At 41.2% G+C, this 25,631-nt stretch overlaps 1 protein-coding gene across 3 annotated transcripts in view; it reads right to left on the bottom strand.

Annotated features, from left to right (window-relative positions):
• The window catches only part of ALCAM (activated leukocyte cell adhesion molecule), a 161,526-nt gene extending 145,376 nt beyond the window's left edge, over positions 1 to 16,150 (bottom strand). Inside the window, exon 1 of one of the 3 annotated variants that reach the window (XM_054045307.1) lies at positions 15,865 to 16,150. In XM_054045307.1, the coding sequence (XP_053901282.1) occupies positions 15,865 to 15,949 (85 nt within the window). In that variant the 5' untranslated portion in view covers positions 15,950 to 16,150. The remainder of the gene's footprint in view (positions 1 to 15,864) is intronic. The other 2 variants (XM_054045299.1, XM_054045316.1) reach the window with 2 other exon arrangements.
• Between the last annotated feature and the right edge of the window lie 9,481 nt (positions 16,151 to 25,631).

Raw genomic sequence — 25,631 nt, 5'->3', positions numbered from 1 at the left:
AATCCTGTCTTGTCACTCAGGCCTGTAACCTGGGAGTCATCTTCTACTCAGCTCTCTCTCTCTAGACCCTCATGTCCAGGAGTGTCTAAATCTTGCAGATCATTTCTGCATAACACCTTTAAGATGAGCCTTTCCTATGCATCCACACAGCTAAAAAACTCTTGTCAAACTCTTATGTCAACATCCTCCTTCCTAGCTTGACAAATACAATCTAGCCCACTCATATCTCATGCTGCTGCAAAGATCATTTTCCTACTCCATCACTTTGACCACATCACCCCTCTTCTTGTATCCATCCATTGGCTCTCCTTTCTCTATTGCATCAAACAAACTGCTTGTCTTTGCTCTCAAAGCCCTCCACAGCTTAACATCTCTCAATCACTATGAAGATGTTGATTCCTGCCTCTGATTAGCTGGTGATACTAACCTTCGACATCCACTTGTCGAAACAATTATTCTCCTTCAGAGCCATCCTTAAAAAAAAAAAAAAAAAAAAAAGTTCTTTTTGGTGAGGCCTACAAAAAAAAATATTGAGAATGGTTCGACTGCTGGTGTTCTGAGACCGCTATCTACCATGCTGACTCAACAATACTGTCACATTGTTTCTTTGTGCTCCCCTGTCTCTCTGCATTCATTGTCTCGTCTTTTACTCAGATTGTGAGCCCTTTTAGGTAAGGGCTCTCTTTGTTCTGTTTGTCCTGATCCATGACTAGGGATCCTACACACTACAGCAGGAAAGGGCAAACTACAGCCCGCAGGCTGAATTCGGCCTGCCAGCCATTTTAAGCCGGCCTTGAGCACCCACTGAGAAGCGGGGTCTGGGACTTGCCCCGCTCCAGCACTCCAGCTGGGTAGCAGGATCAGTGGCCGCTCCATGCAGCTTACCCCCTCCTACACCCCAATCCGAATTTTGTGCACATTTGTGGCCCACCATACAATTTCTATTCCCAGATGTGGCCCTCGGGCCCTTGAGCACTGAATTCACATATTTATGGAAAGGATGAACTAGTGGATTTTTTGCCAGTGCTTGTAAATTTTCTAGATAATTTTGCAAGGCTGATGTAAAGAAAATTATCTGCATGTGCACCATAAACTATGTCAGGGTCTTAAAAGAGTTATTTTTCCTTGTGTGTTCATTTCTTGGGTTTTGCTATACCTCTAAGAGATATTTGGCCAAATTCTTACCTCAAATGCACAAGTGTAACAAACCAGGATCTCTCCTCCCCAGTCTTAGGTGTTTCACAACAAAACTGATATACTGAACACTGGGGCAAAAAGCCACTTCTGTCTCTTGTGCTGTCGAAGAATTATTCTGAGTGGTTATGCTACTGTAATTTGCACTTTGAAATATTTACACTTCCTTCCCTAATCTTGTCTCCTTTCCACTGTCGGACAACTCTACATAGCAGCAGCACATTTCAATACGTAAAGATTTCCCAAAGGGTGAATAGTTTGCATATTCTGAGTGAGCAGCAATGGTTTTAAGTGTCTGTCTTGTTTAAATTACATGAATATCATAGATACATGGTGTGGAGTTGGGAGAAGAGAATGCATAATCTTTACCCACAATTAACCAAAACTTTCTGTCCTAAAAAGGGGTCAATTGAGTCAGAGTAGCCGCAATTTCAAATTTCCAGAGCACAGTGAAGTGGATGCTAGCTAACTTTGTAGACTAGCTAGTTTTAGAGAAAGGTTAACTGGCCCTTTTTTATTCCAGCCACTGCCCACTTCAGTATGTTTTGGGCTTTGAAGAACCCAGAGGGCCCCTTAAGTCCTCCAATTTTCCAAACCTCCATTTAACCAAATGTTTTGAATGTCTTCATCTACCAATCCCTGACACAAAGGTATTTGGATATACTGAGCTGGGCAGCATTAGGTTTGTTTTTCAGTACTACAATGTGCCTTATACTGTATATTATGCACTAATAGCTCTTTTAAGTCTGTGCCAAAACATATAGTTCACAAAGTGAAGGTGAAAAGGATATTCAAGCTGTGGCTCTAAGAACAGAATATTGCCTCTCTTTTAAACAGAAGCTCTTCTGAGTGATATATAACACCAGAAATTAACAACAAAAAAACAACCACACATGAAACATTTGAAAATGGAACCCAAACTGTCACATTTGAGGTTTAAGAAGCACTGAGCAAAGGAGGGTCAAACAAATAAGTAAGAACAGAATTTGCCCCATAATGTGTTAGCTCGGGGGAGGGATAGCTCAGTGGTTTGAACATTTGGCCTGCTAAACCCAGGGTTGGGAGTTCAGTCCTTGAGGGGGCCACTTAGGGATCTGGGGCAAAATCAGTACTTGGTCCTGCTAGTGAAGGCAGGGGGCTGGACTCAATGACCTTTCAAGGTCCCTTCCAGTTCGAGGAGATGGAGATCTCCATTATAAAAAAAAAAAAAAAAAAAAAAAAAACTTGCACCTTTTAGTATTTTCTTTTCAAACTGGTTGTAAATGGTTGACAAGCAGAGGTTTAATAATAGAAATGCTGAAACTACCTTGGCCATGTGGTTCTTCTGACAAACTGTATGAAAATCAGTTCAGTCAATTACCATCCAGAAGAGACATCAAGGGTATGAATGAAGGTGTGACTGCTGGTAGGCAAATGCACACTCTCTGTAATCTAGCTGGCATGGGAAATGGTGGTTGTGAGCTAGCTGCCCCTGTACAAGCCTGCCAAGGACTGTACATACTCTGGGTACATACTCGGTTGGCTGGTCCATGCCACAATGTTGTCACTGTTATTGTTACTCATGCTAGTTGGAATAAAGGCAGTGCAGGTATCCCCACCCAATCCGCAATCACACCTTCATTTGTGGTGCCAACATAACTTCAGACTGGGATTTTCAAGAGAGCTCAGCACTGGCTTAGCTTTCCACTGACTTTAACAGGAGCAGAATTAGGCCACTGTCAAGTACTTTTGAAAAATCCAACCCAAAAATTCTGTATTTTTAATTTGGGATATATTTTACCCCTGAAACTCATGCAGATAACCTCCTATGTAATCTTTTTGCCTTATACTTAGGTCTCTGGAAAAGTTATTCATATTTTGAACTTGCCTTTGAACATCATTCACTGAAGTGCCACCCAACAAGATATGCTATTGAAAAAACCCCTAGGAAACCACGTCCGACTTTTAAACACTCAAAGAAAGCCATCTTTCCTTATTTTGTTTAAATGTGCCTTGTCACAAAAGAAAACAGAAAAGCATTCATGACACTGGAGTATACACAACAGATTTTTTGTAGTTTCCAAGTTCCTCGATTTTGCTTAATCATTTAATCCCCTACATTTGCCTCCGTTGTATTTTAAGATTACAAAAGAATTGATACAGACTATGGCATTGCACATTTGTTAAATTTCACTAGTTAATCAGGAATATTTCATCTTCTATTCTCCTACCATAAAAGAAAATGTTGAGGATTAGGTTTAATCCATATTTTACAAGTTAAACTACAGTACATAGGTAGCTTGAAAAAAAAATCTATTTTACGATTTCTCAGTTGCCAACTCCTGCAATTTTATTGAAACTCTTGCAATATTTGGTGTATTTTTCTTAACACACCAGCTCCTGAGTCAAGTGATGAGGTAAAAATTTCAGCTTTCATTTAAAAAACAAAAATGTTTTGTCCTTCTTATGATTGTGGTTGAAAATGTGATTCAAGTGTACCCTAAATACTCAAAAAAATCAAATAAAAAGAACCTGAAATTCTTTTTAAGGTCTCATGATTTTGGGGGACTCAACTCATTTTTAAATACTTGTGGTTGGTAATACTGTGTTTTGAAGTTAGTTAACAAGCTTGCTGGAATAATATGGACAAGCCCTAATGGCAGCAGCAGAGAGCACACAGACTACTCATTAGGACCCAATGCAACTAAAATTATCTGCATTGTCAGATAGTCTGCCTCCAATGGCAACTATCAGAGACAGGTACATCTGATGCAGAAGCAGCACACTTAGTCCTTTGTGATTTGCATGGCTTGAAAGGTTGCAAGCATTTTTAGTGGCACTGGGGCCTGAAGAGTTCTCTGTATGCTGTCTCTCACTCTATACCAGGAATGTTCCATTCTGTATTCTAACAAGTTTGATGAAATGAGAAGCCTGATTATTTTTTTAATCATCAGGTACTGCTGTTTGCAATTTAGATTTTCAAATATACTCAGGAGATGCTTATGGCTCTTGAGGAAATCTCCATCCTCACCCCAGCTTCATGGTTTTGAGTTTCTGATCTGCCAGAGAGAAAAAACAAACGAGCTCTCCCTCACCCCCCGCATCAATCTATGAACAGCCACTGACAGGAAACGGGATTGGCTCTGGGACTGGCCTCCGAATAACAGGGCTACAAATATGCTACTGTTACATTCAGAAATAGATAGACATAGCCTATCTGTGAAGTATTTCTGCTCATTTAATTTCCTTCTCCCTTCAAACATCATCCAGTCGCCAGTCTTCCCTGAGCAGGGGCGAGTAAATGAACTCAGACATCTCAGAATCTGCCATGTTGCTAGGACACTGGGAAACTCATTTAGGGATAGCACTGTTGAAGGGTTAGAGTGTTTCATTGGGAACTGGAAGACATGGGTCCTAGTCCTATTTCTACAAGTGATGTGCATCTTTGGACAAATCGTTTAACCTCCTTGTGCCTCACAATGTTCCCCTCTATAAAGTAGATGATGCCTACCTCACCGAGGATGGAGGAGAATTAGTGTGTGTGTGTCTGTGTGTAAGTATTATGGAGTTTTTTTCATTTTATCTGGTGTTTATCCAGAGTTAAGCATCTCCAAAAATGTAATATAATTAGAAAATCTGATGTTTGCAATGCAGTTGTCTTGATTCTTCTAGTGTCCATTTAAAAAATTTCCAAATTAATAGAATACCACAAAAACAGAAGGCAATCTACCCATGCTAGGTCTCATTCGATGAATCCCTGACATCCCTCAATGTCTGTAAGAAAAGTTGGGTTGTGTGGCATGTCCTGAAGGTTAATAAATGCAGATTCTGCCAGAGCAAGGAGGGAACAGAATTCTAGATAACAGGAACCTTCATGGAGAAAATGCTAACCCCTTGCATCTAACACAAAGAACGTCCATCTTGAGCATCTCTGCTGTTCAAACTGGCAGTGTCTCACAGGATGAGAGGCAACCATTCAGGTGACCAGCCCCAAACTATTTAGGGCTTTATACGATAAAATAAACACCTTAAATTTCACTCAAAGCCATCAACAGCCCACATAGCAACAGGAGTATTGGTGTTATCTGCTCTTTTGTAATGTACTGCTCAATAACCAGGTGACAACTTTCTGCACAAACTTTACCTTGTATGTGGTCTTAATGTGCAGTCCCATACAAAGCATATTACAAAAGTATAGTCTCAACAGCTAAATGTACACATCATGGTAGCAAGAATCACTTCTAACCAGACAGATTGAAAAACAAGCCTTCTTGGTTACACTTAAAAGTATCTAATAAAACAAGATTGTGAAGCTGAGATGCAAATAATGGATGCTCTTCATCTACCAGGGGTGCAGATATCACCCTTGATAGCTCTCCTGGATACTTCCCCCAGCAAACCAACCAACCAACACTTCAATCCTGACTGAATTAAGACTCTGCCAGATCATCCATTTCATGAAAAAAAAAAAAATCACTGTGGGTCATTTTTTCCACTGCAACAGCCTGGTCTGATGTAATGGAAACAGGGAGCTGTGTGTCATCAGCATACTACTATGCCGCACCCCATGCTTACTAACTCTAGCAACCTCCTGTACACCAACAGGAAGGGTGACAAGAGAACCCCTGCAGTACTCCATGTGACAACACCCTTCGGAAAGAAGAACAATTGCTCAGAAAATCACCTTTGGAAACTTCCAGAGAAGGATGTGCGTTGCTCAAAAAAGCCCTCCAATAGTCCCATGAGCTGTACAGCAAGAAAACTCCAGAGAATCACAAACTCCCACCCACTGAAAAGGATGCAGTGGCCAAAATGCAGCATTTCATGGAGACTACAGATGGAAAACTTCCTTCCACAATCCTCTCTGTGGCTGCACGGGACTCTCTAGGACTCACAGGACCGTCGGGGGGAGGGGCAATCATGATATGGAGACCATTTTCTTTTCGAATAGATACACATTATTTAGGATATGTAAAAATGCGTGATTGATTCACTATTTTACTCTTCTCAAAAGAGTTTTTGAAGTTTGTTCTCCCTACCTTAAGCAGACTAAAAATTTAAATAATCATAGGATTCAGAGCTGAGAAGCACTGAAGGGAACATAGAGGGATCTCACGTCTAAAATCATCTGTATACCACTGACATTTTTACTTTGTTACCTAAACTACAATCCTGCATACACAGAAGCTCCAATTAAGTCAAACCAGCTCTACATGGCGTGGAAGCTGCCAGTACAGAGTACTGTACACTGTGACTGGGGGCTAGATGTCTATAGGAAAGCAAGTACTGTCATTTCCCGTCATTCAAGGTTTCCAGAGTGAGTGAAGTTAAGATAAATCAGCTGGCAGTTATCCTGAAGAAAATAATGGCCTCCGTAACAGGGGCCATTATGAGAACTTGATAAATAATTCCTATTGAATCTTTAAGCACTTGCAAGAAGAAAAAGAAAAAGAAAAAAAGAGGCAACCAATGTAACATTAGTGTGTTAGATAACCTACATATCCATAATGGAAGAATGTATTTCTGCTAATTTAATGCTCAAATAATAAACTGATGCATATTCTTTGCTTAGATAACAATGTATATTTAAACTGTAAAAACAGTACCTGCAGAATAAACTTTATATTCCTGAAAATTCCTTCTATTATTTGTGCAATAAAACTATGGTTTGGAATGTGGCTAGATAGTACAAACTGGTACTGTCATGAGTCAATATTATGATAGCCACTGTATCACCCCAGACAAAGTCTAAGATTAAAAACAATTATGCAATCGTTTGAGAACTGAACGTTTCTGTCAAATGGAAAAAACCTCAATAGTACACACAAATTTGAGAGATTATTCCCTTTGTATGATTTGCAAGCTATCACCTGGGAGTAGCAAATGTTTTTCATTCTCTCTTCCAGCCTGCCTGTTCTTTTGTCTTCACTAACAAAGTGGGACAATGTTAGCAGGGATTGAATGAAGTCTCCAGTTTAGTAATGGGGAACCAAGTCGCATAATATTGTATTCAGATTCACTTGAACTTTAGCAGTGGATAAGCTGTTTTATCTTATCATATGCATGCATCAGTTACTCAACTTAAAAGCTGGCATTCAGTATCAAGACTGAGGAATCCAAGGATTTAAACTAAGTTGCTCATATGCGATCCACCTCATGGATTCAATTGTAAAAAAAGCTGGCCTAGTCAGTGCATTTTCTCCAATTATAAAATGACAGACTGTACGCCCATAGGTAAAGTCCATTAAGATTATCTCTAGTCTCAAACCGATTAGAATTTACCAATAGAAAATTCTGTCTTCATTTGGAATAAGTGATATAGAACCCAGACAGGGGAAGAAAAAAAAAAAGTGCTGTTTCTGGCTCCCTTGAAAGTCTGCAAAAAGCTTTCTGACACTGCAAGGCATTTTGTTCATTGGCAATAATGAAAAAAAAAAAAAAAAAGTCATACAGAAACAGACAATCCTGCCTGCACAAATCAACCAAAACCAAATGCTGGGGTGGGAGGGCAACCCACCATCCACCTGATGAAACCCAACCCCAGAGTGCTTCTAGTCAACTATCCAACATTTTGATCTTGATTTTGGATCCTCATATCAGAATGAGACATCTTCTCTAAACAAACAAAAGAAAATCCCAAATGCTTTTACTAATATAAATTGTTACCTAACCATTAGTTTTTACTAGGCTGAACTGCACCATCTAGCCTTTTTCATTTCTCAGAATCTTAAGCTTCATGCAGTCCTGGAGACTTAGACTTCCACCTGCCCTGCAGGATGAATTCTAACACTGTGTTCCTGGAAAATAATAAAATCACTTGTTGCCTGTGGGATGGATGGAATTTTAAGGCTCCACACCCACATATTTCCAGCTTTATAATCCTAAAGTCTTGGAAGCAATGGTGCTTTGCACTTCCCCATCCTTATCTATGCATATTAAAATTAAACTAAAACCATCTAATCCTTACCAAACAAAGCATTCCAAGCACCGAAAGGAATAAGTATTTAATATAACCATATCATATAAATGAAAAATGATTTAACTCCAGTTGTCTATAGGCTACAAGAAGTTATTATATTTTAAAAATACAGTTACTTCCTTTTTTGTTCAATTGAAAGCAAATTTAAAAAAAAACCAGCAAATTATTATTGACTAACTGGAAAAGACACTTGGCCAGCATTTACTGATATCATGCTATTGTTAGATCAGAGAGAAATATTGAGTTCACTAGTGAATTTACTCCAAGTACACAATTTAATAAGACACCCTGAATTAAAAGAAAATTTTATTAAAGAGGGGTGATCCCTAACGACTCTCCATAATTAGCCGAAAGATACTATGGTAATGGACACTATAAAAATCTCTTACGCAGAAGAAGTTCTTCTTAGCGCCTATATTCGGATTTTCAGGGTAATTACCTGTTTCTTGTATTTAATACAACTTTCTAGAATACATATCTATTTCCAAATTAAACAGGCAGATCTTACTAGTATGCAAAACAAAGTCAAATTTTGCCTAATCACCTCTTAAACAGAATTGGGATTCTCAATGGCATATCTATTTTAATTTCCCTTTGTAATCTAAAAGTAGTAACTGCAAAATTGTTATTTAAAGTTAAAACTTTGCTTGAGAAAGCAATATAATGAACAAAAAAATATTTCTAACCTCTTCTTGGCCCAACAAAAAATCCTGTGTAATCACTCACATGTTATCTTTAACCACCAATACTCTTTGTATCTTACTTCTTGCAATACCCTGCACCTGGTATTCCATTTCCATTCTAGTGTAGAGGTAACCACCCCTTCTTCAATGAAATCCCTCCTTAAAACTCCTTTCAGCCATAAAGCCCACTCAGGCAGATCTAATTCAGTAAAAAGGGCCACCTCCTACCCATCAAGAAAAAGTCATACTCTAAGACAGAACCATTCTCTGCGTCTCTCAGAGCACTGGGTCTGTGTCTCAGTTTAGACTGCACTGGTAAACTCCTTGACATGGAGATTATCTTCTTCCTCTGTGTCTTGTACAGCACCAGACACACTGTTGATGCCTACCAATACTGCTGGCCATCCAAAGCAGTATCTTGAAGCACGAAATGCTCCCATAAAACTTTTCACTCTTAAAAAAAATTTGGATGCTTAATGTAATTTTCACATGCAAACCAGAGATCTGATGCAGAAGTACAAACACACAAATAATGCATTTTTAACAATAAGGTAGTGGAGCTTCCGCTATTGAATTAAGTGGAAAAATATTATGTTTAAAAATCATGCTGTTGTCGGAACCACTGTATATATGTTTTATGAAACTTTCTAATTAAGATTTTCAGGGCCTGATTATTAGAGGTATGAGCACCCATAGCTTCTGCTGAGACTAATGGAAGCAGCAGGTATTCAGAGCCCTGATACACTCTAGAATTCCTGTGATAATTCTTTAAAGACCTGATTCAGGAAAAGTTCTGTATTTAGGAAAGAGTCCATATTCAGGAAAGTTTTCTAGTCACTGGGACCTAAATACATGTTCAAGTGCTTTTCATAGTAAGAGCTAAACTTAAGTAACATCCTTATTTAGCTAGAAAAACTACAAACTGAATTAAAACAATGTATTTTACAAGCCTCATTTGTAGTTAGTAAGGGCTGTCCTTGTGCAAAAATATTTACTGTATTAGTATGAACTGAAAAGTTAACATGAATATATAGATTGTTTCAGCAATCCTTAGAAGTAACTGACTATTTAGTGAAATGAAGTAATCAAAATACATGTTTTTGCTTGTTATCATGAGAGCAGCTTACTATTCCTTTAGCTAAGTCTACTGAAGACATTTCAAATACTTTTAAACCAAACATTACAGAACTGTTCTAAACTGTGATAACCTCCAAATCATACCCTGCAGCTCCACCAGTCTCTTCACCGATTTATCACTTCCTTTACAAAAGAGGCATGTTTCTTATCTGTGAAGGAAATACCAGCTGAACAGATGTGGGGCTTGTTTTAATAAATAGATACTGATGTGCTGTTCTGGAGACTTATATGTATGATAAGAAAAGCAACTTAATCTCAAACTAGGCAGACATTCCTCAAAAAAAAAAAAAAAAAAAAAAAAAAAAAAAAAGACACACAACACATCAGAGTACTAGATTAACCTCCAACCAAGGTAGAGTTGAGTGGGGATTAAGCCACCCTTAGTGAAACTAACATTCATTTTTATCTGGTTGTTGCTATGTGTGCTAATAGTACGAATATATATTCAGGATAGCCAGTTTACTACCATCCCTTGTCTCAGAGAAGCATCAAACTCATTTGCAAGTTTACACTATACATTTGAGAAAGGTTTTATCATTACAATACATATTTTTTAAATACAAGTAGTATGACAAGTTAGAATATTTAAATCAGACTTTAAGTGCCCAATAATTCACCTGGAGTCAATAGGAGGCAAAGTGCTCACTCAGCTCCTTGGGGGAGGGGGGGAGGCAGAGAAGAATAGGGCGAAATCAGGCCTTAGTCAAATCTCTAGTAGTTCTAATCACAATCTACAGTATTTGCTATTTTTGAAAAATTTTCACTTGATTATGGTTACATACAAGCATTTTTGTTGTTTGACTCAAAGAGGTGAGGACAGTTGGCAACTTACTTGTGATGCTCAGTTTTCTCACAGGATTGGGCTCGTGTTTTACATATACACTACAACTTGTTAAAAACAGTCCTATCACCACAATAAATACCCCCTGTGTTAACCCTGATGAAGATTCTGGAGCAGGGCTGAACAGTTTCAAAACAATATGTTTCTAGAAACAATGTTGGTACCTTTCAAATCCCATTAAAGACAGGAGCTAACCATATAATAAAATGGCTGCAATAGGATTTATAAAACTATAAAAGATGCAAGATCCCACATACACAAAAAAGGCTATATATGTTAAGGAATCCAGTCACAACATTTTAGCTCCTGACACAATTAACACTATTCAGTTTGGTAATGTTGATGGGACTTAAGTGCCATTTAACTGCGTGCCTGGATTGTGCGCTAGTATGATTGGTGAGCAAAATTAACACTTTTCAGTGCTGTCTACACTACAAGAACAAGCTCTATTTTAACCATGTTGGGTACTTCTGTTCTATATTGTAATCAGATCTGGCAACATGGTCACTTCTTGCAGCATCTAACACAGGTGAGCTGCAAAAACAGTTCAACCCATATTAAGACAGTGTTTTTGAAAATGTTTCATCTTCATGATAAAATGGAAAGGATATAAATTACTCTTGAAACACTGTCGCCTATGTAAGGCACTAAATAGTTCATTGTTTTTCCTTTCATATACATCATCATGTTCAAGTGTTCAGAGGTTTCTCCCAAATTTTAGGATGAGATAAGCCAATCAATACTCAATGCAAACCACAGACAGCTTATGTTGTTTATCCCGGTATTACTGTGGACCAAGTTTAAATGTGAGGGAAGACTTTCGGGCAAAAGGAATATGGAGGTGTTAAAAAGTAAAAGCTGCTATTCTTTGGAGGTGGGGAAGGGGGGGAAATGATATACCCTGGAAGTAGCTGAGATGTGTCAAGAAAATATTTGCTATTAATATGGACATGTAGTTTTTCCTCCAATAGAACAAAAGCAAAGGTTGGGTTTGGAATGCCATATACACCGGAAAGAGGTACTTTGTTTTCCCCTCAGTCACAAAGTTTATAGATTTGCTCTGATTACATGAGTGAGTTCTATTGTCATCTCCTATCTTGTCAAACAAAAATCCTCAAAAGGAGAATCCCCAAAGTTACTGCCAAACTCTTCTAAAAAGGGCCTCCCAAGCTTTTCATCAAGAGATTTTCTAGCTTGCTCTTCTTGTCATCTCAAAGCATAAAAATAATTATGGAGTTTTTAAACCAGGAAAACAGTTTCCAAATTTAATGAGTGAGTGACTGCTAATTTTTAAATGAGCTAGTTAGATATGCCTGTATTCAGAAAAAAAAATTCACCTCCTTCCCCCACACACAGTGCATAAAACTGAATCCTTATGCCACTGGGAGTTTGTGACTTCAGTCCTAAAATCTGAAGTTCATACTGGCCTAGTAAAAGAAAGGGGAAAGACACTGTAGCAGAATAAGATCAGAAATGAATTTTGGAATAACCATTCGAGCAGAAACTCAGACAATGTAATAATATCAAACACATTTTGTTAATAGACCATAATTTCTACAGAATTCAACCTCAAACAAACAAACAACATTATCATCTGCCAGAAAAAAAGAAAGGTCTGTGAAGACTGAAGTAAACTCAAAATTATTATGGGACCTCCTTCACTTTTAAAACAAAAACAATATTTTCATTTAAATTACCATACAAAAATGCCATTTCATATTAGAAAACTTACTCTAATAAACATCAGGTAGACTGGACCAGGCAGAAGTATTAATTTAAATAATGAGTGTTTGGTAAGAAGAAAGCAGTCTGTCCCATAACACAGTTTATTCGATAAAGAATGAAGTAAGTTTAAATATTCATGGAAAGTTAGAAAACCTTATGTGGTGTTTATAATCTTACACATGTGAGTATTTACAGTAATGCATGTGCCAACTTGATTTGGGAGCTTCCAAGAGTCAGATTACTTTGATGGTGCAGTACACAATAACTGGACTGTGCAGGGTAATTTATTGTTGGGAATATTAAAACACCACAAAGTGGTTGAGGATAACAAATAGAAAATCCAAAATGCTAGCAACAATGGCAAAACAATTTTACAGCTATAAAAGCTTTTTAAAAAGTGTTCAAAGTTATTGTTTTAAAAATAAACTAGAAATTAAGTAGATTTAGTAGGTTTTTTTCCTCCGTGTTTCAAACCTGAAAGAAGGGGAGCTAAGCTTTTTCTTACCAATTTTGATCCCATCTCCCCCCAGCCATAAACCCACATGTATCTGCTTGTGTTTCAAACCAAGTTAACGTGAACTGGGGGGGGGGAGGGGGAAGAAGGCAGAAAAGCACAGCAAACTAGAGGAGTGGATAACAACGTTAACCTGTTTAGATAGCACTTTGTAATGCTGGATGGAACATGACCAACGTCAGTATAACTCTGCAGGTACAGTATCTGCAGGTTAATTGATGCTATGAGACAAAAGAAGAGGGAATAAGAATAGCATAAAGTATTATTAGGGCAATTAAAAAAAATTCTTGATGATGGCATGATGTACTTTTTCTTAAAAAAAAAAAAAAAAAAAAAAAAAGAGAGAGACTATTCAGAATTAAAAGTTTACCACAATATGATAAGAGGCACCTCAGCGTTAGGGACAAAACACCTGCCTCTGTCCCTTTCAGAGAGTTTTACCCTACTCTCCAATAAAGCACAAGAGACAAGGTGAGCATCACTCTCAATCGTGCCTGGAAAGTCCCTCTACGTCACAGAGTAACTGGTTTCCCAGTAAGCTTTATACCATTGCTAGTTTAAGACTGGAAATCATTAAACACTATGTTTAATCATTTGCTAAGGCAGAAAACTGCAATATAGTTCAATGTTTTGTTTTTGAAGAATAGCTTGCTACCCATTTAAAAACAGAACTTCTCCTGAGATTATACATTGCTGCCTCTGTTTAGCTACTTGTTTCATCTTAGGAAATTCACAGTAGACATATGAAAATTATGCAAGAGAAATAATATTCTATTGAAGTGTATTATTCTTGTCTTCCATTTCCTGTATGAAGCACTAGGCGTAAATAGGTAACTGGAGAGGAAACCGAAGTGTAGAGCCTAGTGCTGAAAACACAGTGACTCCACGGCAACGCTTCCCTAACCTCTTGACTGCTGTAAATGCAAGCACACAAAGGAAAGGCTGTTTCTTAAAGCAATACAAAATGTCACCACAGGCTGACGCTCTTTCTACAAGAATAATGAGACACTCTCTACCTTGAATGCAGAAAACACACTTGACAGCTATTCCTTGAACTTCAGTTTTCATGTTTAATATTGACAAAAAGAGTATAAACACCTCCCAGCCAAGACAGTTAAGGAGAACGTTAATGTTTCCCCAAGTGTTCCTACTTCCCTAATGCCTAAAAAAGCTCACATGAAACTGATTTGTCATCTCAATCTAATCAAACACCTGTTAAAAACTAGCCAGGAGGAATATCGGACTTTGCACTGACTAGTGTGGCAATCCCTCAACCTCATTCACACAGCCGGGCCCGATCAAAGTAGTTAGCTGCTATGGAAGTTTAGTTCAGGACTCTGACACTGGACTACTCCCCCGGGTTTCGATCACGCCTTTGACAAGGAGATGCAAAGAACAGACCGCATACAATGTATCCCCATGTATAATCGCGTCCCTTGTTTCCCTATTTCAAGCCGGCAACATTTAAAGAGAAGCCACCCAAAGGCAACAGTGGGTTATTCGCTGGTGGCATATTTGTTGATGTTAATATTACTAATCACTGGCATTCGTTCAGAGTTGCATATTCTGCTACTAATACAACACTTGGGGGATGCATTTATTAGTCAGCATCGAAAATAAGGTGTCTCACAACAGCGTGGGGAAAACTTGAGATGAATTTCAACGGCAAAACCACTCCCTAAGAGGAACTCTGACTTCGGTACTAGCGCGGGGGAAAAGCCAAGAGAGACCGCAGCAATCCAGCCGTTCGTGTACAAAAAGAGGAAACTGACCCAGTGAGTGACACGTTATTTTTAAGGGGCGAGCTACCGCTGTTGGAAAGTTTAAGGCTGTCGCTGAGACAGACGTGAGATGAAAACTGAAAGCGTAACTAGCTACAAGCAAAACCCGATGGCTTTTGTTTTGCATTCTTCCCCCATCCGATTGCATTTCTCACTTTTAGGAAGACGTAATGGTCTGGAGAGAACGGCACCAACCTCCTCCCCCCAAGAAACCGGCTCGTCACAGTTTGGTCTCATCTCCTTATAACTGCAGGTGAGGTCACCTCCTCCCGCTTGCTCTGGCGTAACCAGAAAAGCAACTTTGCAAGGGAGCTGGAAGCGCACCCCAATTACCGCGTCCCTTCTCCCCAGGAGTCTTTTAATCCGGCTAAATCTGGTGGAGGGGTCGCTCTGGAGGGAAGCGGTGAGTGGCACAGACAGAAAGCAGCAGGCTGTGTTGGTTTTCACAGTACAACCACCCAGACAATACTCCCAACATTAGAGAAGCCGGGGGAAGTGGGGCTCGATCTTTGTAATCGCTTTCCTTCCTTGGGCACACAAATGCGACTGTCCCCGCGATGGGGCAGATTTAATGCTCGCAGCTAAAGAGACCCGACGTGACAAGAGCCAGGGGCGGCGAGGGAGGTTTCGGTCACACGTATAGGGTGGGAAGGGGGGGTGGGAGAGAAGAAACAGTCTTTTACAGGCATTTCGTAAAGACGGGACAACACCCACCCACCCCCAACAGTCACCGAAAAACGCTAGCGATCGCGCCCCAAGGCAAGAGGGGGGGGGACACACCGACACCGTCACCACCCCCCTTTCCCTACGCCATAAGAAGGAAGTACCCCTCCCCGAAGGGGGGGGATGCCAGGGAAAGAGGCAGCGGGACAGAGCCACCCGCAGAGGCAGGGGGCGGCTCACACACACGTTGCTGCTCCGTAAAGTTCCGCGCGATCAGGGCAGCGTTGCACCCGGGGAGAGGCGGGCAGGTGACAGCCGCCTACCGACCAGCCCCAGGGCACCCTCCCTCCCCTGCGCGCCGCGCTCACCTGGCCGCAGGCAGAGAGCAGCGAGCAGCAGCAGGCAGAGCAGCGGGCGGTGGGTGCAGGAGGCGGCTGCCGGGGTCTCCATCATCCCGCCTGGCCGCGGGGCTCTGCTCCTCCCGGGACGGCGGCGGGTTCTCCTCTCGGCTCCTGGCTTCCCCGCGCGGGCGGCTCGGTAACTTTCCAGGCAGGCAGCGGCGGCTCCGGGTCTGGCGCGCGACGGCTTTCGCGAGCAGCTCAGCACAGGAGCAGGTGGCTGCTCCCCTCTGGCAGCCTAGCGGCGCTCCAGGACTGAGAGCGGAGGGAGGGGGCGGGGCCGGAAAAGACACGCCCCCCTCGTTTGCTCAGCCCCCCTCCCCCCGCACGCTGCGGCGGGGGCTCTTAGTTAGAGCACGGGAGCGGCGCGTGTCAGGAGCTGGGGAGGGGGCTCCCTTAGAACCTGCGCCCGGCAGGGGTTCGTTCTGCGGGGGTTTTAGAACCCGAGCCCAGGAGGGACGCGTGCTGCGGGAGGGGGGAATCCCGTAGAACCCGATAGGGGGTGGGAGCTGTGTATTACAATGCAGATCCAAAATAGGCCTCTGCTATCGAACCTTACACCAAGTAGCTGTCTAAACATGGACTCCCAAAGCTTAGACCCTGAAACTAATTAAAATCGTAGATTTAAAAAAAAAGGGGGGGGGTGGGGAGAAAAAGACAGGTACCTAAAACCCCCTTAGTGGCTACTTCACAATATTAGTGGCAGACCTATTCTAGCTAGCATCTTGCAAATGATAATAGTTACTTATAGCTTCCCTTTGTATCAGTTTGTTTATAAGCAAAACATTTCATGTAAATACTTTTCAGAGTAAATAAACAATTCCCAGATGATGAATTGCTTGTTCTGTCAACCACCTGCTTTCAAACCATAATAGGTCAATGCTAACCCTCTTCCCTCCCCCCCCAAACAAAATTAAAACAATGCAAAAAAGTATGCAAAATCACTCAAAATAATGTAGGGGTGACTGTGCAAGGGACTGTATACATTTTCATTGCATAAAGTGGCAAAGAAAGTATCCCATCAATTCTGGGAAGTCAGCTGACCTGAACCTAAAGTTAAAAATAGACTCCTGTTCAAAGTTATGAAATGCAAGAAGAGTGATTTCTGCTATGTCCTTTTTACTGGACTAAGCAAGCAGTGGTGCTGTTTCACAATGGGAAACATAAGAGGCCTAAAATAATCATTGCAGGTCTCATGACTAATAATAAATATGATCATCCTGAAGACTACATCATAGTCCAAAACAAGCCTTTTTGAGTCCTTCAAAATAAAAGTATGCATAATTCACACCATGTGCTTACTTGAATGGGACTTTCCCATAGTGAAATATAAACCAGCAATAGTCATATATCTCTTTTCACCATGAGGCAGGGCCGCCCAGAGGATTCCAGGGGGCTGGGGCAAAGCGGTGGAGCTGCGGCACTTGTACTCACCCGGCGGCGGTCCGGGTCTTCGGTGGCATTTCGGCGGCGGGGGGCCCTTCAGTTGCTCCGTGTCTTCGGCAGCACTGAAGGACCCCCCGCCGCCAAAATGCCGAAGACCCGGACTGCGGCCAGGGCTCGCGGGACATTTCAGCAGCGGGGGTCCCTTCAGTTGCTCCACGTCTTCGGCAGCACTGAAGGGCCCCCTGCTGCTGAAGACCCGGATTGCCGCTGGGTTAGGGCTCACGGGGCCCCTGTGGGGCCCGGGGCCTGGGGCAAATTGCCTCACTTATGCCCCCCCCCGGGCAGCTCTGCCATGAGGAAGTGAACAGCAAAAATTTAACTCTACAAAAACTCCCACAACCAATATACACGAACTCATCCAATTTATTCTATAAATGCTTTCAGTATCCACAGAACAATTTTCACAGTGACAAAATAAGGTAGAAATATTTAAAATATAGTTACCACATACAGAGACTTCTGGAATTTCAAGTAGGATAAAATTGATGCCTCATTTTTTCTTTTAGTACTGTACTTTTCCAATGAAATAAAATTAGTATTTCTAAACTTCATAATTCTGTATCTCTTGTATTGTCTTCAAATCAAACCATCTTTTTCTTCTTTCAGATGGGGCAATCAGTTTTAAACATATTTTAGTTTCTGTTTACTGCTAATCAGAGCCCTCGGATCTTTTTTCCAAACACTTTCCCCAGCAATCCACCTGAATGCGTCACTAAGCCCATTCCAGAAGTGCACAGAATTCAAGACAATGGGTCCTATCCTGCTCTTATTGAAGTCAATGGGTATTTTCTACTGACACCAATAGCAGGATTAGACCCCATTACTGAGGAAAATAAAAGATTCAAAAGGACCATTTTCTCCCACATTTATAGGTATTGAAAAATACTTGGTGAAAAGTATATTACTGCAGAACCTAGAGGCTCCAATCAGATGCTTCTTGTGCCAGGCACTGTAGAAACTCACAGTAAAAAGACAGTCCCTGCCACTAGATCATATATTCTTGTTAAAATCCCTTCACGTCTAATGGTATTAGGAATGTGTGTTGCTTTGGTGATACCTCCAGCTCCATTACAGCATTGAGGGCCTGATCCTTCATCCTTTATATATGTGAGCAATCACATTGAAGCTAGTAAGACTTTGTGTGAGAGAAAGAGTTGCAAGATCAGGCCCTAGTATTGGTCTGAAATGCTAATAAACCCAGAAGTGGAGGTTTATAGACTCCAGTCCAGGAATTCACTTAAGCATATGCCTAACTTTAAGCACATGAGTAGCCACACTGAAATCAATTTGTGTAAGTAATTTGCTGGATGAGGGCCTTATTTCCTAAACAGCTTCCTGGTAAAGCATGTGATCAATTATATACCTCAATTACATCAAATTAGTGAACAATGGACATTTTTGGAGGGCGTAGAGTAATCTCCTGTAACTAATCATTTCAAACTGCAGGATGCTGAGACACCCTAGATTGTGAAAAGAAATGTATAACCAGGGATTTTGGTCAAACCGCAGAAACACAGGTTGAGGAACTTTACATCTTGTCCTTGAGGTATTCTGTAGCTATTTTATTCTGAAGTCTATGCAACTTGTGTCAAAAATACTCAGGATATGAAAATCATAACCATAAGTGATTACATTAAGGGCCCAAAATTTAATACAGAAGCATGCTTTGTTCTGGATTTCCCTCACTATCTGGCCATTTCTCTTCAAAGGTCATTGTGTGTTTTCAACTTTCATTTGAAGGAAGTTGTTATAGGTTTGAGTAAATAGAAAATGACTCAAAGTGGGATTGCTCAAATGTTTTATACCTTAAATGAAACTTAAATGTGATTAAATGTTGTCAAGATTATGCTTAGAAATATCTTTATTTGCTATGATATTCCAAATATCCTTGATTTTGTGGTTAATAATGAATTCCTATATTGAATACAGGGGTGGCCCATAATAGACTTGTGAAAAAATAAGTTGTATACTTCAGTTGTTCCTACTGAAGTTAGTGGAAGGAGAATTGAGTCCTTGATCTAGTGAAAAATAGCAAACTGCATGTTTTAAAGTTCTCAAATAAAATCTGTGCAAAACCAGTCTAATTACTAGTATGAATTTTTTTCTGCTGTGAGAAATTGTTTTATATAAAACAAACAGAGAAAATTCTTTGATAGATATTTAATCTGATCAAATAATGCCTTTTGCAGTTATGTGACTACATGGATTAATATGAAATTCATGAATGATGAATTATGCATAATAACAAATAGTTTGTTAATCTGAAATATCACTTTCAGTATACAACAACTGAATAAAATACTGATTTTTGACAAGCACATTTCTAGTAACAATAATAGAGAATATTTTTGAGTAGAGCACCACACAACACTATTCTATTTTTGAGTAGAGCACCACACAACACATTAAATTCTAATCAAGTCCATTGTCTATACTGTTTTAGTGGGAATAAACTTTATGATTTTATAATAATTGTAATGTCAGTGAAACAGTGCATGTCATTATGGTTCAGTATTCCAAAAGGTGGTGTGCAGAATATGTCTTCCATTGCTAACACTGTAAGTAGATTATAGGGCAAATATTTAACATAATGTTCAGCACTGTAGAACATTGGTGATATGTTTATTTTTCACTATGCATTGAGTAATCATGTTGGATTTTCCTTTTACAAATTAAGGATTTAATTGTTTCTAGATGCCTTTTTTCTATATATACACTTCAGCTATTTTATCTACCTATAGTTATGGCAAAGGTGATAATTCAGGAGGTTCATGAAATATTATCATAAGTACTCAGTATGAAATTCTCCATAGCAAGGGTTAAACATAAATGGGATCCATGATGGCTGGTTACAGCAGCTGCACTCACAAGGCCATTAGGGGGATTATGTAAGGTTAAGCACTTTCTTTTGTCTGGATAAGGACTAGGGGTCAGATTTTAAAAGGTATTGGAAGTTAGCCACCTAGGCTGTCTTGAAAATCCCACTAAGCACCTATCTGAATCTTTAGGTGCCTATATACCTTTAAAAAAATTGGCCTTAGGAGCCTGACCCCAAAGCACACTGTAATCAATGGAAGTCTTTCCATTCACTTCAATGGGTTTTGGATCAAACCCAGGCAGAAAGGAGCCAGCTGCACTGAACACTGAGTATACAGTCAGATTCATCTGAGATTGCTCTGCACTGAACAGCAGCTGCACAAAGGGGGAGTTAATGCCTAGGTCTGTCTGAATTAGTCCATTAGATATAGGAATACAGGTTGTGTGTGACCAAGGGAGAGTGACTGTGGTTAAAGGATATCTCAGGTGAAAAGTACTGGACACAAGCAGGAGAGAGATGAACAGACAACCTGCTAAAAGTGGAGACTGGGCCAAGTGTGAGAGAGAATGGAACGGTTTCTTGGCAACAGGACTGACTCAGTGGTGTCTTAGCTGGGGTTTCTGCAAGTGCCTGAACTTTTGGCTACCCCTGTTCAAAGTAAATAGGACACTTACATACATTTGGCAAATCATTAAATCACACTAGAAAATACCATGAGTCTCTGTTACCAATTTCTTCTGCAATGAAGAAAGTGACCCACTAAAAAGCCTCAGCAGAAGAATGATGGTATTTATACTAAACTCATTGCTATCTGAGCTCCTAAAACAAATTTATTTTCTTGTCACTCATATCCAACACACCTGTTTTTGATGAGTTAAATGAAGGACCTATGCTTTACAACTGTCTCATGAAAATGACATGACATTTGCACTATATTCAAAATATACAGAATGCCTCCAGCTGAGAGTAAGTTTACACAAAGTATGAGAGGGAGGAAGCATGATATCCAAAGATAAATTGTGGGCATTGACTAAAAGAGTTTGCAACTTACCTCAGAAAAGGAAGATACAAGAATATGAGTACATACTGTAATAGAAAATAACACAATGGGGCCCACTGTGGATAAGCATCTTAACAAAGAAGTATGAAAAAAGGAAAGTGCCAAGCCTAGCAAGCTCTTCTTTTAGTCTCTGCTGCCAATTTACCTGTCTTGTTAGCCATCTGTCAATTGTTTGTCAAATCTCAAATGTAATTTCCCTAAATTTCTTTAAAGCAATTGCCAAAGAGGTAAAACATAAGCAGATTTTCCAGAGCTGGTAATGTTGTCTAAATGAAGGAATTGGCTATATATTGCTTTCCCAGATCAAAGGTTATTGGGATACAAAGGATGGGATATGTGGTGTAATAATGTTCATAGAATATCAGGGTTGAAAGGGACCTCATCTAGTCCAACCCCCTGCTCAAAGCAGGATCAATCCCCAGACAGATTTTTGCTCCAGATCCCTAAGTGGTCCTCTCAAGGATTGAACCCACAATCCTAGGTTTAGTAGGCTAATGCTCAAACCACTGAGCTATCCCTCCCCCATCCCTAAAACCCTTGTGATTTTATGTCTAAATAATATCTTTTTTCTACTCAATCAATCTGACCTGGTTCTGCATTGCTAAGTGTGATTCATCACTAACGAATTACATTTGGATAGATTTTTAAGTAACGGTTTCCTTTTTAAATCACTCTATTTAAAATTATTTTAAAGAACTTTTTGACAGAGGCTACTCCAGATTTTGGTCTAAAGTTTGACTTATATCACAGATTTGTCTTCTGGTGAGGAAAAAGGTGTTAGTTGTCACTATTTAAAGGTAATACTGAGGTACACATTCCTTCAGCAATGACCACTGTAATTTTAAAAATCTCCTTCATCAACTCTAATCAGAATACTTATACAGCAACTGACACAGGGTGACTGGCCCCTGTAATTAAAGTAGATCCAATGCCCCTGTGCAGCGCTGGTGCTCACAGTTGGGTCAATTAAGGGGGCCGCACCTGGGCTATAAAGGCTTCAAAGGCAGTTTGGGGAGGGATAGAACTGACTGAGAGAAGGCTAGGAAGTTGTAGGAGTAGTAGAATTGATAAAGCCTTTGAGGAGGGGAGATAGTGAGAGCCTAAAATGTAAAGGGTGAGCTGAGGAACAGTTTTGTTTGCATGCTTGCTTTAAGTTTGGACAAAAGCCTTGCAAGTTTGGGAGAAGCCCTGCCTTGTGACAGCAAACTTTTGTCCAAGAACAGAATCCAGAGTTCCTGACTCTGTCTTCTGCTCTAATGATTTAATATGCTGCTTGATAATGTGTCTAAACTTTGTTAGCAAGGCAGAGGTAATGAAGAATGGGAATATTATAGACCTAGGTGACATGTGGGGGACATATGGGGTCATGTTCCCCCCCAGATTTGCTGCTTGGCTTATACTGCTGAAGCCAGCAGCCCTCACTCAGCCCCCCCACATTAGTAGCACAGATCACTTGTGGTTCTAGAGTAAGGGTATATCTATATTATGAGGACTATGTGGGTAGAGCTAGGTCACCATACCTAGGCCACCATAACTCTGTCTTATAGCTGTAGCCTACGCAGATGGAAGGGGCTTTTCTGTCAGTGTAGGAACATGGCCTCCCCAAGCAATAGTAGCAGCATCGATGGAAGCATTCTTCTGTCTGTACAGCTATGTCTACAATGGGTGTTACCTTGGTATAGCTAAGGTACTTGGAGGGTGTAGACTATATATAAGTTGTATACAGGGGTTAGTATAAAATCATTGGTACTTAGTGCCCTCATTATTAATTTTAGAAACTAATCAGGGGACTCATGCAGAAAAAGCCATGTATCAGTGGGGTATAGACATTGCATTTAGCATTGTGAAAAGAGATGGGGAGTGAGAGAAAGGATGTACGTGGGGGAGGCAATAAAGTACAGGACATGGAGAGTAAGGCAAGGGAATAAGGTCTGGCTTGTAGGCCACAGAAGTTTATAGAAAGACTCTCACCAAATCCATAGAGGAAAGCATGAGAAGCATTAAAACAAAGACTACATGAAAGGATAGGAGATGTGAATTGTGAATAAATTGTGATGCATGCAGTCGGTGGCCCCGTGCGCCCCCTGGCTCCCCCCTCGCCATGCTCAGGCTTTGCGGCTCCCAGGCATGTGAGCCACTGGGGCGCGGGGCCCTGAGCCTGCTCTAGGAGGGGCAGCGGTGGTGGTGGTCACACTCCTGGGAGCCGCAGAGCCTGAGCGCAGTGAGGGGGCAGCCGGGGGCGGAATGGGGGGATGATGCCCGCATGCATCCACTGCAGCTTGCAGGAGCCCCCGGGGGGAGGGGGGTGCCGGGCCGCAGCCTGGGCAAGAGGGGCGTGGCTGCTCCCCGCTAGCCACGCTGCCGCCTTTGCAGGGCTGCTGCCCCCCTGCACCGCACCAGCTCCTCCACGGCTGGGGCTCACCACCGCCGCAAGCAGGACACTCTGGCTCTCTGGTGCCTCTGGAAGGCAGCTCCTCCCTGCCGAGCTGCTGCAGCGGCCCAAGCCTGGCAAAGCCAGTGAGTGGACTCGGGGCGGGGGCCACCGGGATGGGGTGAGGAGGGTTTGCGGGGGGGCTGTGCATCCTCCAGGGAAGTTCAGGGGGCGGGAGGGAACCTGGTCTGGGGAGCAGCCCCTGGGCACGGCTGGCCCCTGGGGTCTATAAAGGCTCGTTGGGATTTGCCCCTCAATGAACTGATGTGTGGGGTGGGGGAGGGGTGTTGTGTTTCGGGGTGGGGGTTGGGGGGAGTGTTTCGGCGGTGCTGGGGGGGGCGTTCGGCCCTCAGCTGTTTTCTTTGGAGTAATATGGCCTTCGCCACTTTACAAGTTGTGCAGGCCTGGTCTACACGTTGAGCTTAAATTGGCATAGCTACATTGGTCAGAGGTCTGAAAAAACCCACACACCTGACAGATGTGGTTACGCTGAAAATCTCTCCAGTGTAAATGCAGCTATGCTGACGGCTATGTTGGCATAAGCTAATGTTATTCACCAGGGCAGCCCTAGACCAAATGGTGCCCAAGCAAGGAGCATCTTGGATGCTCCCCCGCATTTGTTAAACTTTTGAAACCTTGTTTTTATTGCATTTGTAGCCCATTTCACGACTTTGATGCATGATTTGCATGCATGATTTATCCCTGTCATATAAGATGATAAATTTGCATGCTAGGATCTGTAAATCTGTATTTATTCATGCCATATATAAGCAAATTAAAAAAAATTGTTTCCTCTAAGCTTATATCAACTTTTTAATATTCAGAATAGCTGAAACATACTAACATCAAGAAATTGAACTGTGCACCAACATTGGGTGGATCAGTATTAAATAGTGTTACAGTAGGTGACAGCCTTCAAATGTTAACCCTAGTCCTTTAGTTCAAAAGGTCACTTTTCTCACCTTTGCTCTCACGAATGGAAGCACAGCGTCAGAGAGATCCAAAGACTGGTCAATGGCATTTTCAAGTGATAAAATACCAAGCGATGTCAGTCTCTCATCAGCCATCATCGATCAAAGATGAGCCTGAGCTTCAAAAAGCTGCACTCGCCACTGTGACCAGCAGCGTGAGGGGAATCCTCAAAGCTATCTACACATTAGGAAAAGTGTCCTTAAGCTATGCATCATGAATAAACTGGAGAATTTGGAGTTGAGAGTCCTTCCTGTGTGACAAAATGTGACGAATGTTGTCCAATTCAAAACAGCAGTCTTTATCATTGATGTCCGAACATTCCCCAGGTGTCAGCATCCGGTGAAGGTCCGTACAATTGTTCAAGAATGTTTTCCTGTCTGCCAGCAGCTTATTAAGGTCATGCAAAAGCCTCCAGGTCTTTTTGTGGTGCTTTATATGTCTGAACCTTTCTTCGATGGCCACTCAAGCAGTACCATCAAGCGAGCAAACAAAACTCCCTCTTGAATTTTTCTTCCGAGCTGCCCATCACCTCATCTCTGCCTTTGTAACCAAACTATCTCTTCTCCCAATGAATACGAGTTTCCTTGAAGACAGACTCAACTCCTAAGTTCCCCCATTTCTTTGGCAGCAGTGATGGCATCTTAAAATCTGTTATCTCTGTAGGCCACTATGAAATCAAGGCAGCTTCTTATCAAAGTAGTAGCGGTGGCGATGTCCATCAACTGAGTTTGTAATGCCTTGCTTACAACATTTACTTGGAACAGGATATTGTGCCAAACCACAATTGAGACCAGAAATTTGAAGTCAGTGATCTGGTTTGCAAGTCTTTGCGTCTTATGTTGGATTCCAGCCTCAGCTTTAGTTGATTGCGCCAGTTCCACCAGAGTGTTGTAAACCTCTGTCACTTGGAACCTCACCGGCGTTATGCTGTCAATGCAGCTCTCCCAGCAAGTGTCACTTAGCAAATTCATGGTCAGATTTGTAACATTGTCCGTGAGGCTCTTCCACCT

This window comes from Malaclemys terrapin, chromosome 1 (genome assembly GCF_027887155.1).
Source record: "Malaclemys terrapin pileata isolate rMalTer1 chromosome 1, rMalTer1.hap1, whole genome shotgun sequence".
NCBI classification, from domain to species: domain Eukaryota; kingdom Metazoa; phylum Chordata; order Testudines; family Emydidae; genus Malaclemys; species Malaclemys terrapin.
This window is presented reverse-complemented; position numbering and strand designations above follow the sequence as displayed.